The 16203-nt window shown below is 47.9% G+C and overlaps 2 protein-coding genes across 10 annotated transcripts in view; one reads left to right on the top strand and one right to left on the bottom strand.

The window, feature by feature from the left end:
* The window catches only part of Med12l (mediator complex subunit 12L), a 257146-nt gene that overhangs the window by 52490 nt on the left and 188453 nt on the right, over window positions 1-16203 (bottom strand). For all 6 annotated transcript variants that reach the window (XM_047563897.1, XM_047563898.1, XM_047563899.1 and 3 more), the window contains exons 17-23: window positions 14079-14226; window positions 11329-11447; window positions 10419-10562; window positions 8940-9103; window positions 6047-6178; window positions 1212-1439; window positions 272-413 (exon numbers count right to left, since the gene is read on the bottom strand). In XM_047563897.1, coding sequence (XP_047419853.1) covers window positions 272-413; window positions 1212-1439; window positions 6047-6178; window positions 8940-9103; window positions 10419-10562; window positions 11329-11447; window positions 14079-14226 — 1077 coding nt within the window. The remainder of the gene's footprint in view (window positions 1-271; window positions 414-1211; window positions 1440-6046; window positions 6179-8939; window positions 9104-10418; window positions 10563-11328; window positions 11448-14078; window positions 14227-16203) is intronic.
* The window catches only part of P2ry12 (purinergic receptor P2Y12), a 40539-nt gene that overhangs the window by 16526 nt on the left and 7810 nt on the right, over window positions 1-16203 (top strand). Inside the window, exon 2 of one of the 4 annotated variants that reach the window (XM_047563909.1) lies at window positions 13694-14465. The exons of the other annotated variants lie outside the window; for them this stretch is intronic. The gene's annotated coding sequence lies outside the window, so the exon portion shown is untranslated. The remainder of the gene's footprint in view (window positions 1-13693; window positions 14466-16203) is intronic. 4 annotated transcript variants of the gene reach the window in all.

Raw genomic sequence — 16203 nt, 5'->3', positions numbered from 1 at the left:
AGAGCAAACAGCTCTGCAGTGACCATCCATATGTCAGCTACATGGAAATTTCAGAAAACTTCTGGCACCTCTGCTATAGATTAAGTCATCTATTTTATTTCTAATTTTTTATGTATTAAATATTCTTGGCAACTACACTATTGTTTATTACTTTTGAACAGAGAAAGAAAAAACCTATTTTACAATGTTATAATTGAGTCAAGTGCATAATAGTTTTTACCCACTAGCTAAATTTTTAATTACACAATTTTAAACAAACAAGAAAACTTACATCCACAGTGCAAAGTACATCATTAAACCCCCACACGTGATTGGAAGAACAACACAGAGCCTTCAGAACCCCCAGCCACTCTGAGCTAAGGACAGTGCAGCAGGCAGTCAGCTCCGAGGAGAAATTGGCTATGTCGTTAATCCTGAGAAGGAAAGAGCAGACAGTGAGCCTGGACAGTAGGCCGGCGGGCACGTGGCGCACCTGTGAACACCGTTCACTACCGACAAGCAAGCCTGTCATTCTCTTAGAAGGATGAAACCAACCCACCTGTCAATTAACCTAGAATCTGAGCAGAGGCAATAGCTTCAAATGTTTTTGAATAATTGACGCTGTTAAGCAACAAGAAATAACCAGCAGGTGTGTGAATTAGGATTATTTTTTTAGTTCTGTGAACAGACCTGGGCTACGAATCCACCTTCTCATTGTGCACTGTGAGCACACACAGTAGTGGGATTCCTCACAGGCCCTCTGCACACCCTCCACATGATTCAGCCACTTCACTGCCTGTACCTCTGACTCCCCTCTCCTCCCTTCCCTAGCCCTACCCGAAATGCTACTGGTCTCCCTTCTGTTTTCATGAAATCACTTTTTTCCTTTTTAAAAGACAAAATAAAGATACTATGCGATATAAGTAGGTCCAAATATAGTTTTTTTCAAAATATAGGTATTTTTATTTGTATGTTTTTGAAAATGGATTATTTAGCTTAATAGACCATATCTAAAACATCCTATGCCCAAGCAAGAAGCCATAAGCAGGTGTTTCTCAGGTTAAGAAAATTTGGGGACAGAACAAAGTTAAATACAGGAAAAAGAAAATGGGGTGGGGGGAGCAAACGACAGGCAGGTGTGAGCCCAGGCAAGCACTGAAAACCTTATTTCAGAGAAGCACCAAGTCAACCAAGTCCTCGGTTGGTGACGCACTCCGGGGTACCCATCTCACCTCCCAGCATCCTGGTGGCCCATGCAGACGTTCATGAGCGTGTTGCAGACAAAGCTGTAGCGATTGGCTGCGTTGTCGCTGAGGACCTTGCCCAGCATTGAGTAGTTGATGCTTCGGGCTGCAGGATTCTCGATAAAATCCATCATGAAGTCTGGGTCCCATCGCAGGTTGGAATTTGCAGGCATCACGTTATTATATATGGTTTGCTTTACTTTAGAACAGGCACTACTGAGGTTACAAGAAGAAAAGTTAAAAAGGAAAAACAAAAACTAGGATACTAGGAAAATCATTTCACTTAAGACAGCTGATAACTAATCTTATTTATCTTCTACATCTTATAAGCTCTAAAAATCACAGAATTTTCTAAGATTTCCAACAACTCACTCTTAAGAATAGCTTCTAGGTGTTATTACTTAAGAATAAAAATGGGTTCAATTGCACATCAGAAAAATATGGTGTTGTCCTGATGGCAAATCCTGAAGAACTCTTCAAGGCGCCCTCTGTTCAGCTGAGTTCACATGCTGAGGGACAGGGCACGGCTGAGAAAGGAAGGCTCCTGCCTTCAGGGAGCTTGAAATATGCAGTGGGTACGGGGAGGGGCAAATTCTACAAGAGCAAAGCACCTGTTAGGTCATCCCTGAGCTTGTCATGCTGTGCTGCTCACCAGCAGAGATTGTTGACGGCTTGGTTTATCCTGTGGAACCTTTCAGGTTTGAGTGAGCTACATCTGAGCAGAGACAGAAGAGAGCCACCAGGGAGGGAGAATGATCTCCTCCAGGGCTGAGGCCCATCCAGCTTCAAAGCTCAGAGTCTATGTAAACTCAGCCACTCTGACCATCGCTGCAGACAGCAAACCCATGAGCACACTCAGATTCTCTATTCAAGAGTTCCTCAGTGCTGTTAAGATTGTTGGGGCAGGAAACAGACTCATGGTTACAACCACATGCAGCTTTTCTGTGCACCTACATAAGCCAGGAATGAGGGCCTCAAATGAAAAAAGGCATGTGGACTCTTCATCCTAAAGTGTCATCACTACCAACAGCGGTCAGGAAACAGACCACTCAGCTCAGAGTCCACTAAAACACGGCTGCAGTTCCCCCTCAGAGCCACTTCGGGGTCCTGTCTAAAATGCCAATTCCTAGTCTCTGAGTGCACAGATGCACTGAGCCCGTGTGCTTAACAAGTGCTCCCAAAGGCCGCTTGTGTCAAGGATGCTTGGGGGCCCGGGTCTAACCGAGAGGACTAAAAGGACAAGCTAAATGGTAGTAATTGCTATCATCTCCATTTTTCCTCTTTCTTTCTTCTGTAAAAACTCGTCAGCCATCATGGAGGGATATAAGTTTGCAAAACAGGACTGTGGTGTTTGGACAGCAAGTAATGGTGTCGGGTCTGCGGGGCACCCTTCTCCCGTCTCCACCTCGCTGCCCTCTGCGCCTGCTTCGCTCTCACTTATTGCTTTCACGTTCCCACTAAGAATGCCACTCAGGCCTGGCGCTCCTGGCTCCCTCCCAACCACATCCCTCTTCTCCTCTGCTCCCAGTGCCCTTGAGTCTTAGTAAAAGGGACTTCTGCACATTTGAAAGCTTTACCTCCTTGTCATTCAACTCTTCCCTCATCTCTACTGGTTTCTCGGTGTCTGTCCTTAGAAACCCTGTGCTCTGCTCTGCTTCCTGACTTTATGAGCTCCACCCTTCCCCTCTGGGAGGCAGAGTTCCCCAAGGGGACTGCATGGTTCCTCTGACTCTGGCTTCTGGTGGCGTCTCCTCAGCCTGCATTTTTAGGTTTCCTGTCATTTAGTACAGGCTTTCTAGGTGAGATTTTGTGCTGTAAGAAAATGCGGGCGGCCAGCCAGACCACCCTAGTCCTCACACTCGGCTGCCTACACAGAGGGAACCAAGCCAATGGCTGAGACGTTTCCTTGGGCAGCTGTGAGGAGCAGAAAGACGTGTGGGGTGAAGGCGGCAACGCACCCTGAGGCCACGACGCCTCTTCAGACCTCTGCCTGCTCGCATTACTCATGACCAGGGACCATGCTGGGTGCCTAGGGAAAGCCACTTCCACCTCTTGGGCTGCTCTGAGGGCCCGGGGTCCCAGTGCAGCGTCTGGCAGATGTCATTGGGATTACAATTTGCCATTCCCCAAAATGTTCCTCTCACAGGGCTTCATGGATGGGGTCACAGACAAAACGACCCAGTTGCTGATCAGTATGCAAATGGAAATCTCTGCTTGTTTGTCCATTTTTTCCTAATGCCAAACTACAAACAGATCCCTGACTCTGTAGCGGCGTGTGCCAGCAGCCCCAGCCTGACAGAGCCCCACACGGGAGGGTCACTTGGGCCCAGAGTTCAGGATCAGCCTGGGCAACACAGAACCCATCTCAAAACAAAGAAAGGAGAAACGAGAGCCCAAGAAAGCTGCCTTGCCCCTGCAGCCTGTGGAAGCTCTGGAAAGTGTGCCTGTTACCAGCAGTGGTCCTCGGTATGCTGCGCTGCACGGCTGGTCCCCCAAGTCCCTACGCTCCAGTGACAGGGCTTGAATGAACTCATTCTGCCTGCTCACCGGCACTGCGGCAGCCATGGTCAAATAAGCTTTGGGGCCCGTCTGGGGAAGCTCACCACAACACGAGAGCTGTCACGAGGGCCACCCATGAAAGAGGGCGCTCAAGGAAAGTAATAGACTGAAACTGAAAACGCCCTGCAGGGCAGCCTGTGGAGAGTGCTCCCAAGACTCTCCATACGACTTCCGCACGTGCATGCGTCTTCCCGTCAGTGACAGTGCCTACAGATGAGCCTCTGCGGCCTGGAAGTGCCGCCTTGGGGGTGCTCCGGAGCTCTCGGGCTGAGGTGTAGCGGCGGGAGCAGGCAGACTCTGCTCCTGGGGGGTCTCCTCGCAGGAGCCAGACCCCGAGCCAATACGCGATGCCCTTGGAGAGTCAGGGTAGCCAGTCTTAAGGACATCTAAGGTTCTGCAGGTGACCGGAGGGCAGTTGGGGAGGCACGGAGAGGTGGTGGCGGTGAGCGTGGATGTGGGAAAGCACCACGGGCCGGGTAAGGGCAGGAGGGGAGGCCCCGGGGACACGAGTTCGCAGGCCTGGGGAGGACGGGGTGGTCAGATGGGAGCATGCAGGGGAAGAGAGGAGCGGAGGAGAAGGGGCGCGCCACGTGGTAAAAGCAAGGTGAGGTCTGAGTGTCACTGAGACGCGAGGCCAGGCTGGGAACCGTGAGTCACGCATGTGTTAGAGGGTGATGCTAGTGGACCTGGCGAGATGCCGCCACAGTCAAGGGAGCAAGCAGGAACACCAGCTGGGACAACCCAGCACTGGGCCTACCAGAGACGACCACGGGGGCAGGGACAGCGATGTCGAGGAGTGGTGGACCCAGGAACAGCGGATCAGGGCTCACAGCTCCGTGAACAAACTGGACCCGCGGCACGGGAGGCCAGGACAGCCCACTGACCACCCTTCCCGACTCGTTCCGGGTCCCGAGTTTGTTTTTACCAGTTATTAGTTTCTCCTACAATTAATTCTCTACAGTGACTTTCTAACACCTGAGCCAACTGAGCCACCTGAGCAAGGGCTGAGATCCAGGGGACAACAGGGAGGCGGGAATGCTCCTTGAAACAGGAGGTCGAGGAAGCAGAGAGACAGAGCAAGTTGAGAACAAGCAAGAAACAGCGGTGAAGAGGGATGTGACAGCCGGGGAATCAGAATGTCTTCTCCAGTTCATCTCAAAATTGCCAACAGAGCTAGACTCACAGTACTACTGTGAAATGGGGGATTATGGCTACAGGGAAAGGGGATTCACGGGGAATTCTGGATAAGGGCCTGAGAAGATAAAAATGTCTTTTATACAAATAAGATATTCTAGACTCATTAAAATAAAGTGTTTCTTAAGCAGTGAGATTTATTGACAGGAAAAACATTCATGAACCAATAATTGTAGCATTTATGAAGACTGACTTTGCAATATTTGTTAATAATTAACTTGTATACCAAGAAACATGAGATGGTAATTATTAAGTTGAGCCTAAATCAAATATAATGCAAAATACAAAGTAGGCTATCTTGCATTTGATACATGTTGATTTAATGTTATTCAATGAAAATACTGGTCATTTTCTTTTTTTATAAAAACCTCATTCACATATGAAAACATTACTAAACAGTAGATTTTTTAAGAGAGGGGGAAAAAAAAGGAAAAACTGCTTGGAAAAATTATGGAGGGATCAATGGGGCTGCAGAACCTTCCATGCCTGAGCAGGAAACAGAAACAGAAACATCATGATGTGCAAAGGGTACTAAATCCACCCAGTAACACAAAAAGTCAGATCCAAAAATGGGGATCGCAAAGCCAAGAGGAATATGAATTCAGAAAAACATCAAGCACTGCTTCATTGAACCTTCTACAGATGATTCAAATTGAATTTCAAATTTAAAATGTAGATACATTAAATACTTATTTCAATATGGCTTACTGAAAATGAACTACACCTGCAAACATTATAAAGAATATAAAATTTTAAATAAAATTTTTTGATTGTTGAAGACACAAAATTAGTCACAGTTGGACAGTTTATGGCCCAAAGTCGTTTCAATCTGAGGTGGGGGGAGGGAAAACCTAGACTGACTTAATAACACAGTTTAATGATCTACCTTTTGTTGCCACTATGTATGTTCATATTCAGTTTCAGCAAATCTTGAGCATATTATTAAAATCAGCACCTGATAAGAATACTCATGATCAACTTTAATCATGAAGAAGGCTGATAATACGGGGGGGGGGGGTCACTGACACACACAGCTGTGATCCCTCTACTCTGGACCTTCCTCTACCCACCTGAAGAGGTCTCCGAACTTGCTCCTGAGGTGGCTGCAGGACACGTAGAGGTCGTAGAGGTAGGCGAGGATGCACCTCTCTGGGGAGGAGCACTCCGAGGGGTTCACCACGTGCTTCACCACACCACACAACCTGGGGGCAAGACCAGGAGGGATGAGGCCACAGCCCAGGGCGGCAGGATGGCGGAGGCTTCTGCAATGAGGTGCCCGCGAGCTACTGGAGGACACAGCTGAAGTTCTAATGCCAGGGATCTGAGGGCAACCTGACACACTGATAGGGTCAGTTTTCTGAACGCTAACAGCAATGTCACTGAACAAGAAACCAAAGCAAGGAGAGCCGGTGCCCAAGGCGACACGGATGGGAAGGCGGAGTGCGGGACCTGCTGATTCAATGCAGAGTCACAAATCAGACTGTGCCTTTCTAAAGACGCAGCTCTCCAAGCAGGACCCTGGGAAATCCTGAGCTGGATCTGGCGTTACTTGATGAAGTCATGGTTTGGAGGCAAATTAGCAAATGTACCTCGGCTTATCTAAGAAGATAAAACCTCTGTTTTAGTGATATCCTCTCTGGCAACTTGGGGTCATAAGCACCACCCGGTCAGATCCGAGCCCTGTCCACGTCTCTCCCACGCCCAGGAGCACTTGCGGGAGCAGACACTCGGGCCCAGGCTGTGGGAGTCGGGTAACTCTGCCGAGCCTTCTGCTGTGGGGCTCCACGGGACACTGCACCAAAGGGTCACAGGTGACCAAACCAGTGCTCTGAACTGCCACCCTCACAGTACAAAGGGGCTCCGAGGCACAGAAGGGTGAAGGGCCCCCAGCAAGGCAGCAGCTAGTGCACAGCGGACGGAGGAGAGCTTGGCCCCCAGGCTCGGCCTCTCCACCACTGAGGGGCCAGGGGACGCAGGGGGTCCCAGGGACTCTGTGGAGAAGTGCCCAAAGCCTCCCAAACCCTGCCCAGGAACAGCGACAGGCGGGGCACCCCGCAGCTGATGACAGCTGACAGGAAAACGTCACACAGTCATCCTTAAAAGGAGTGACTGCAGCTATTGACTACACAAGCAAAGGAACTCCTGGCATCCCATGAAGCCGAGAATCGCCCTGTGACTGAAGGCAGCCACACCGAGAAACGGTCGGACGTCCCGTGTGCAGCAGTCCCACACTTCTCTGACAAGTACAAAAACCGGACTTATCGTTCAGGAAAGATATTTACCCTCACTCCGCATAACCAAGGAAGAAGAAGAGCAAAGGTCAAACATGATTCCATGAATATTCAACAGTACCTGGATTTAAAATGTCAAAACCAGGGATACTAAAATCCATTTCAACTAACAATATAAAAAACAATCAGGGGCTGGGGAGATAGCTCAGTCGGTAGAGTACTTGCCTTGCAAGCAAAGGCCCTGGGTTTGATCCCCAGCACCACAAAAAAAAAAAAAAAAAAAAAAAAAAACACAACACTTGTCACGTGGCTGAGACGTGGCTGAGTGCTGGACTCTTGCCCAGCACATACAAGGCCCTGGGTTCAATTCCCACACTGCAAGCAAAACAAACCAGCACTGTCAGAGCAAACTGAAAGATCTCGTGGCCACACGTGGATTTCCAGGTATGATACAGCTTGAATAGCGTGTACCAACTCCCAGTGAGGAAGGCTTTCGTTGTAAGTCGTGAGATTCACTCACTATGTGGTACTGGACACACTGCTACACTACCAAACACTTCATTTAAACACCTGAGTCTCAGTCCAATGATATTAAAATCCAAACCTGAGGCTGGGGTTGTGGCTCAGTGGTAGAGCACTTGCCTGGCACAGGTGAGGCCCTGGGTTCAGTTCTCAGCACCACATAAAAATAAAATAATGGTATTGGGTCTGCCTACAGCTAATGTGTGTGTGTGTGTGTGTGTGTGTGTATAATAAAAAATTCAAACCTTACAGCATAATGGAAGGTTATTAAGTTCTTACATATTTCTTTAATTCTAAGATAGATATGTTCTTTTATACTAAAGTGTCTGAGATGTTTCAGATCTCACTTTCTAATCTAGGTGTACCATTAACATATAGAAAAGGTAGCATTTTATTTGACCCAGAAAAGCTGCTGTTCGACCTATGCCACCTGACAAACAACACATATCAGTTACATGTGCTAGATTGCAAAAGACGTTAATACTAAACCAAGGACCTTCATGATTCTTTAGAGCACAGGAGAAAAATGGATGAAAGAAAAATGGGTTGCTGTCTTTGTATAAAATCCCAGCAGTAAAATGGGAGTGGACAGAAAGGACCATGCACAGGTTTTGAGCTCACTGCCTCACCTTGGTCCCCGCAACCTTGTCTCTGAGGGGGAGAGCAGGTTTAACTCAGACCCACCTTGCAAATCCTATCTCATTACACACACACACCAAGGCAACAAAACACACTAAGAACAGAGGAAGTCGTTTGTTCTCAGTTAGTTCTTGTCAAAAGATGCTATTCATCAAAATGATGAAACTGAAGAACCACACTTCCCTGGCAACGCATGCAAAACTTATTGGGTGTTGGATTCTTCATAAAAACCAAAATTACATGGGCAGAGAAGCTATAGGCATTCGCTCTTTGTAATGAGCCAGGATGCCGGGCAGCAGGAAGGATCTGGAAAGCTATCGATGACCAGAACTGAATCTTAGAAACCAGGGCACGAACAGGCAGGCAGAAGGGAGAGGAGGAAGAAATTGTGCTTGACTGAAAAGAAATCCTATCTCCTTCTCAGATAACGCTTTTGTGGCAAGAGTATTCCGTCAGCTCAGTTTTAACTGAAAGAGAACTAGGTGCTATTGTTCTCTTACTATTACCACAATATCTCATCACCAATAACACACTTTAGGACCTGAAAAACAACGGCTTTCTATATACCAACCCTTCAAACACCTGGGCTGTCTGGTCGGGATTCAGGATCAAACAGCTGTGATACCGCCGGAGCACAGCCACAATGCACACACACAGCCCCGTGGTGTAGCTTCCCGCCAGGCTGGAGGACTTGAGCAGCAGCTCGGCTTCCACGACACTCAGTTCATTCAGTAGCTGTAGGAAAGAGGATGAAGACAAATGCAGGTGCCACCACACAGAGGAGAACCCTTCCCCCCGCCACAGGCACACTGTCCTGCATGTCACTGCCCCAGAAAATGCATTGTAGGGATTAAACATTTTTTTACGTTAAGCCTGTACCAATTTATAGGAGGACTTTCTGTTCTTCTGCCTGGACATGAGGGTGTGTATGATCAGGAAGTCCCAGTGCCGAGGCAGCCACTGGAACCCTGGGCAGCCCCGAGCTCTGGAACAGATCAGTAAAGCCAACACACTAAGGACAAGGAAGCTGAGCTTAGAACCCACTCCCTGATAGCACTGGGAATGAGGAAATGAAGGAACTCAGACGTGCATGAGAAGCACAGAGGAACAAATCCAGTTTCAAGGACTTTTTCCCTTTCAATGTTAAAATACACCCCATTGAAGACAGAAAACACGCTTTCATCGTTGTCTAAGCAAAAAAAGAAAAGACAATACCGAAAACCCTCAAAGCACTAGTATTTTTAAATGACATGCACTTAAGGTACCAGTTATAGTTATGTAACTGAAAACAATGAACCAAACTGTGATTAAAATGCTCGGTTGAAGACTGTTATCTCAGAATGTCTCGATTATTAAAAATGCACTGGGCTCTGTGTTAAGGTAGAGCAGCCGTGTTAACATACAGCAGTTGGTTCAGTTTAAATGGACGGAGGGGCCCTACAGAGGCCAGGAAGAGTGGACTCGGGGAGGTATGGGGACAGATGGTCAATGGGCACTGAGTCACAGCCAGAAGCAAGAGGTTCTGGTGCTGTAGATGATGGGGTTGCGTCACACATTCCAAAGAGCGATGAGAAGGATTTTGAACATTTCCACCATAAAGAAATGATAAACATTCAATGAGCCAGGTCATGGTGAACCTGATATAAACATTACACAAGGTATACATGCACAGAAATATTACACAGTACCCCATTTATTTATATATTATATATTTTCTCATATATTATAAATATATATATTCATTTATATATTATATATTTATATATAATCTATATAAAACTTTATATATAATTTTTATGGTTTTATATGTGAATTTAAAAATGAATTTTGGCTAGGCATGGTGACACAGACCTGTCATCTCAGCCCTCAGGAGGTTGAGGCAGAAGGGTCAATTAAGATCAGCAGGAGTTTGAGACCAGCCTGGACATCACAGTGAGACCCTGTCCCCAAAATTTTTTTTAAATTTAAAAACGATATGTTTTTAAAACATGAATTCCACACTGCCTGGTAGGTTTGCTCTCCCACAAGTTGGGGAGACGCGGTCGGACACCTGGATTGCGAAGTCAATGAGCCCATTGATGTTCAGGGCCGGCTCCATGAGGTCGAAGATGAGCTGAATGTGGTGAGCCAGAGGCAGGTGGTAGGACGTCCCCGAGGCAAAGCTCGTGATTTGTTCCAGCACGTTGCTGGAGATCTGTGCAAAGAGAAGAGAAGGCAACCACATGACCAGCATTCCAGATGGTCTTTGGCTTCATAGATCATCCTACTTTTCTAAGACAGACCCTGGAATTTATGCCATTCTACTAGAAAAAAATTAAAACATATTTCCACCAGATACAAGTCAAACAGCTTTCCATGTGTCAAAAGGACAATCAAAGGATTGATAACGTCAGCACTGCAATAGGCATTATGTCACGTATCACTGACTACTGTCCTAGGGTAAAAGTGGTCACATGATAAAAACAAGCTCTTGGGCTGGGCTGGGGCTCAGGGGTAGGCGGCTGCCTAGCACGTGTGATGCACTGGGTTTGGTCCTCAGCACCACAAAAAAACAAGTAAATAAAACAAAGGTATTGTGTCCATCTACAAGTAAAAATACTTTTTGAAAATTTTAAAAGTTAAAAAAACAAGTTCTGGAGCTGGGGTTGTGGCTCAGTGGTAGAGCACTTGCCTGGCATGTGTGAGGCACTAGGTTTGATTCTCAGCACCACATTTAAATAAATAAATAAATAAATAAAATAAAGGTCCATTGACAATTGAAAGTATTTTAAAAAAAAAAAAAAACAAGTTCTTATGAGGAAGGCAGCCTGACATTTAAAACTGAACAGTTTGATGTTCCCACATGTTTATACAATGCATGTATAAAATTCAAGAAGGCTGAAAATGCATACTGTACCAAAGAGATTTTTGAGGAAACAGTGACACTTGGAATGCATAATAAAGTGGTTTCAAATGGGTACCTGAGATGTCACTTGATGCTGATCGAAATAGGAAAGAAGTTGGAGTTTGGTGAAGACAGTCTCCAGAGTTGGAAAGGCTTCTTGTTTGTTCTTTCTGGCTTTTTGTCCTTCATCCCCAACTAAATAAAGATAAAATACATAGGTTATTTTCCACTTACTCAAACTCTTGACTTTTAAGTAGACACTTTCTATTGAAGTTTTGCTTTTTTTTTCATTATCTAACATCACTGATCCCTGGCTGAAGAGCTCACATCTCAGTCTGTGTACATAGTGCTTAAAAAATGAAGTTGATGTATTAATTTAGTCCTTCCCTAGGACCAAAACCAATAATAAAAAAAACGGACTTGAGGACATAGATCCAGCTAAGAAATCCAAAGACACCTGTTTGCTTCTTTAAAAGAGGTAACAAATTAGCAGTGGTTCTTAATATTTATTTTAATAGTATTTGTATGACTAACAATATAGTCATAATTATGTATTTTCCTTATCTACTTCATGTTAACTTGATTTCATAACATATATTATTGATCTCTTGATGCTTAATTTTCACTGGAAAAATCTTTACGTCCTGATATTATTGGTCATTTAAACCAATAAGTCTAATAAAATTCACAATGTTTTCGGGCAAATGCAGAAGGAAGTTTCGGCAAATTCAAATAGAAATGCTACTTAAATGAGATTAGAAATTCCCTGGGCACGACCTGGCTGATGGAACAACACTATTAATGGGTTGGAAACCTGAAGTCTGGTTTTGCAGGTGGGGTGGGGTGGGGGTGGAGAGCTTGGGGTGGAACCCAGGGTGCTGGACCAGTGAGCTACATCCTTCGCCTTTTTACATTTTTATTTTGAGACACAGTCTCACCAAGTTGCCAAGGCTGGCCTCCAACTTGCAATGTTCCTGCCTCGGCTTCTGGAGTTGGAAGTTGCTGGGATCATAGGCATTCACACCACTCCCAGCATCAATATCTTATTTTATGTTATCCCTGAACTCACATAAATGCTAACCCAAGCTCATTGCTCCCTATCAGTCCTCATTTTTCCAGGAAAAAAAAAAAAAAAAAAAGAGGGAGGGTAAATTTCCATGACGCTGAGCACAGCTGGCAATCTTCTGGTGCTCACACTGTTACATGTAGGGACTTAAACGCAGATTACTGGCCAGGGGGCGGCTTGCTGCATCCCAGACCAAAACATTCCTGGTTGAGGAGTTTTATCTAAAATGAGGTAAAGACAAGGAGGACAGAGGGAGAGGCTGCTACCCGTGGTGCTGCTATTACTGACAATGACTTTCTCTGAGGCCAGAGCCAGAAGTGCCTACTTCAGGGACTGCTACAAAGATAGCGCAGACTACAGTCTGGCTCAGAAAACCGAAGGAAGGAAGCCCAGTCCACATGAACGGCCACCCCGCTTCCTTCCCTTCCCACCTCCTTCAGCCATCCACGCCAGACCCTCCACTGGCCCTGGGAAGACCCTCTGCAAGTCTCTGAGATCAAGCAGCAGGACAGTTGCTTAAGGGAGACTGTCCCCATCCCTTTCCAAGCACACCAAAAGGAGTCTCAAGTATCGTTTGCTAGCTAGCTGCAGGGCTTCTAAATTCAACCTTCTCCTGCAACTCATTTCCCCTTTTCTCTAAGATAGAAAACAGCCCAGCAACAGAAATAGTCTTCTTAGACGGGGCACTTTCCTCTGCAAGCTCAGGAATGAGAGTTTCATTTCCACAGCCCCTGGCTACTCCCCCTCAGTGCTGGTGCACCAGCCACGAAAGGGGCAGGGAAGGCGCGTCAAGAGACCCAGGGGCACAAAGCCCTGCTGCCAGGCTTCTGCATGGACCAAAGGAAGAGGCTGAATTCTCACGCTTTATTTTCTCTAGGAAAGATCTAGAACAGATGAGCTCTAGGGTTTCTGCCTGATAAAACCTTAAGACTGGAGCCCCTACGGAGAGTTCCACAGAAGAGTGGCTGGGGCTGAAAATCAGAGTGGGTCTGAGAGGTGGCCTAGGCCACAGGCAGGAAGAGGGCTGCCTGCAAATGCAGACCCTCTTTTCCTTCGTGTTACCCAAGCATTAGAGAAAGACACCAGTGAGGAAAGATATACCATGACATCATATTTTAAATCATATGACTACAGAGTGACATAAACCTTCAAAGCGTAACCAGGCAGATGTGAAAGGGGTAATTACAAAACTCCAATTGTGCAAGGTGTTGACATCATATAAAGACATGGCTTCACTACGAAAACGCCTAAAAAACATGGGGAGAGTTCCAAGGGACGAGGCTGTTGCCTTTAAAGGCCCAATTATCTTTTCTACCTGAGGTTATCTGGTGACATCGAAGCTGCCATACTCATTGCAGTTCCTCTTCTGGGTCAGGTAAGAAGAGACCGGCAATTACCCTGGATGGTTTCCACCACTGTATGCACGTAAGTGTCTGCAGCAAAGCAAACTGCGAGCCAGCGCGGAGACGGAGAAGACCAGGGAGTGGGCGCTGCTCGAGACCCTCCCGCTCCGCCCAGGTCTCCCTTCAGCACCACCCTGGAAGCTCTGCTCCAGGTGCAGAAGAGCACAGGATTGAGCTCACTGCGTCTACCTTTAGACTGGCACGTCAACACAAGGACTGCTTCTGACGGTCTCTGGCTCCAAACACTTAAATGTGCTTATTCACCTCTGCACGGGACAGTCACTGGTGGGAGGAAACGCCTGGTGACAGTGGCCCAGGGCGCTCTGATAAAGGCCGCCGGCAGCGTGAGGCCCTTACCGCCTGTCTCCGCGGTGCTCTTCTTGTTCAGGATCTTCAGGATGTCCCTGGTGATCTTCTTCAGCTGGTGCCGCGCCTCCTCGCGCTCCTTGCCCACGCCGTAGAGCAGGATCGTGCGCTGGTTACACTCGTGACTCGAAGACTCGTCCTGGAAAGCAGAGCACGTGGGGCATCCGAGCGCCGTGCACGGGCCGGCTGCCCCGCTCGCCCCTGAAGCCCCCCAGCAGCATTTGCAGGCGGCCGGCAGGCTGGACCACACCCTGCAGACCACCTCCACCTGCGCTGGCCATGCTTTCCAGTCTGGACCTTGCTAAAGCTTAAGAAGACAAAGGCGTCAACCAACCTGACGTCTTAATAGGAGCATCTGATGAGGGCGAACTCCACAGAGTAAGTTCTGGCTGAACACGGTACTGATTTCCTGTCACGTAGCCTACTATCTAGTGGAACTTCTTTGAAAAGGATAATGCTATTTCTCACTAAGCTTGATTTTAGATATGCAGCGATGGCTTACCTTTTATATTTAGAGAAATCTCTTGCTAGATCTTCAAATACTTTAGAAAACTGTTTCTTGTACTTCTGATGTTAAGTGAATGTGACACATTTATGTTTATTCTCAAGTGATCAAGCAGTTAAGAGCGGGGTTTCGGTGTGGGGACTGACCCTAAGTGCATACCTGGCCGCAGCCACTTCCCTGGCCTTCTGGCTGTGCCCCACCTCGACAGGGAATCCGGCTCCTTTCCCACAGGGAGACCATCTGCTCTTGGCCTAACAGAAGTGCCTGGCACCTCTGTGCGCTGCTGAGCCCAGGGCAAGGTCCAGCATGCAACTGGCTGTGGATGCTGTGCCTTGGCTTCCCCTGGGCCCCTGGCCTTCCCCTTCCCAGCCTCCCTGCAGCTCCACCCTTCACCACACCTCTTTTCCCTTCTCTTTGCACATCCCTGCCCAGGCCAGGGGCTGATGCTGCCTCCCACATCGTATTCTGAGGAGCTTAGGGAGGCACACTCCTCCTGGGGACAAGAGGGCACTGTGTCACTATTAATAATGGCTGCAGCCAAGAGCACAGACTTGGGGGCCAGGGGCCGGGCCACAGTGTCACTTACAGGGACTCAGTGCCAAGAGTGTGTGCCTCTGCAGACGTGAATGAACCCTGTGTGCCCGTCAGGCTCCACATGACTCCCTGCCTCCTCCAAGCTGCCCCTCATTCTGCGTGCACATGCCTGCCTTCGGCCATGCCCCCTACCTTTCCACCCTGCTGATCTCGCTGGAGAACTACAAACCTCGGGTAGGGCCTGTCCTGTGCCCTGGCAATTGTTTCCAGCTAAGGCACATGTCAAAAGACCCTCACGTAAAAATGACCCACCAAAGTTATTCATCAACTCTAGACGGCCTGCACCTCGGTCAAGACAGCATGCTAGGGACGCTGAGAAGATGCAGGATAAACAAGGCCTATCTTCAACGCGCCCACCTTCAGGTCATAAAAGTAAGCGCAGAGTCAGAGGTCCACACAGGGAGAGTGGGGAAGGCGTCCTAGAAAGATCCACGTACCAATCGCGGCAGCACAGGACGGCCAGGCCCCACGCGCACCAGCAGCCCAAACCCATGGTGAGAGAGCCACAGTCATGCCACTCGACGGCTCTGTGATCCTGGTTAGGGAGCCCTGCCCGCTGTCAGAACCTTCCCCTGAGACTGGGGCACCCCACATCTCTGGTTAGTGTTCTGGGAGAATAACGGAGATAGGTGTGTAAGACGCCAGGGGCAGACTGCACCGGGGCTCGTGGCAAGGATGCAGTCCAGCCTCCATGCCTCGCGGCAGCACCCAGCACCCAGCACCCAGCACCCAGCACCCACCCCGCTGCGTCGATCGACGTTCCCCACAGACCCTGGCATGGTTCCTTCCTTAGCTGTTTCTGCCCAGAGCCTCCATCAATCACCCTTGCTGAAATGCACAGTGCAGCGTCAGGTCCCCAACTCTGTCTCCCGGCCATTGGAAGCCACGCCACAGAAGGACTGGGAGGAGGAAGGAGCTGGAGCACCTATTACAAGGCCATTCCTTCATTTTCTAGGTGTTTGTACAATGTTGGTCTCCCCAGCTAGACCACAAATTTTGTGAAAGATGGGTCTTGCT

Source organism: Sciurus carolinensis, chromosome 9 (genome assembly GCF_902686445.1).
Source record: "Sciurus carolinensis chromosome 9, mSciCar1.2, whole genome shotgun sequence".
NCBI lineage: Eukaryota > Metazoa > Chordata > Mammalia > Rodentia > Sciuridae > Sciurus > Sciurus carolinensis.
This window is presented reverse-complemented; position numbering and strand designations above follow the sequence as displayed.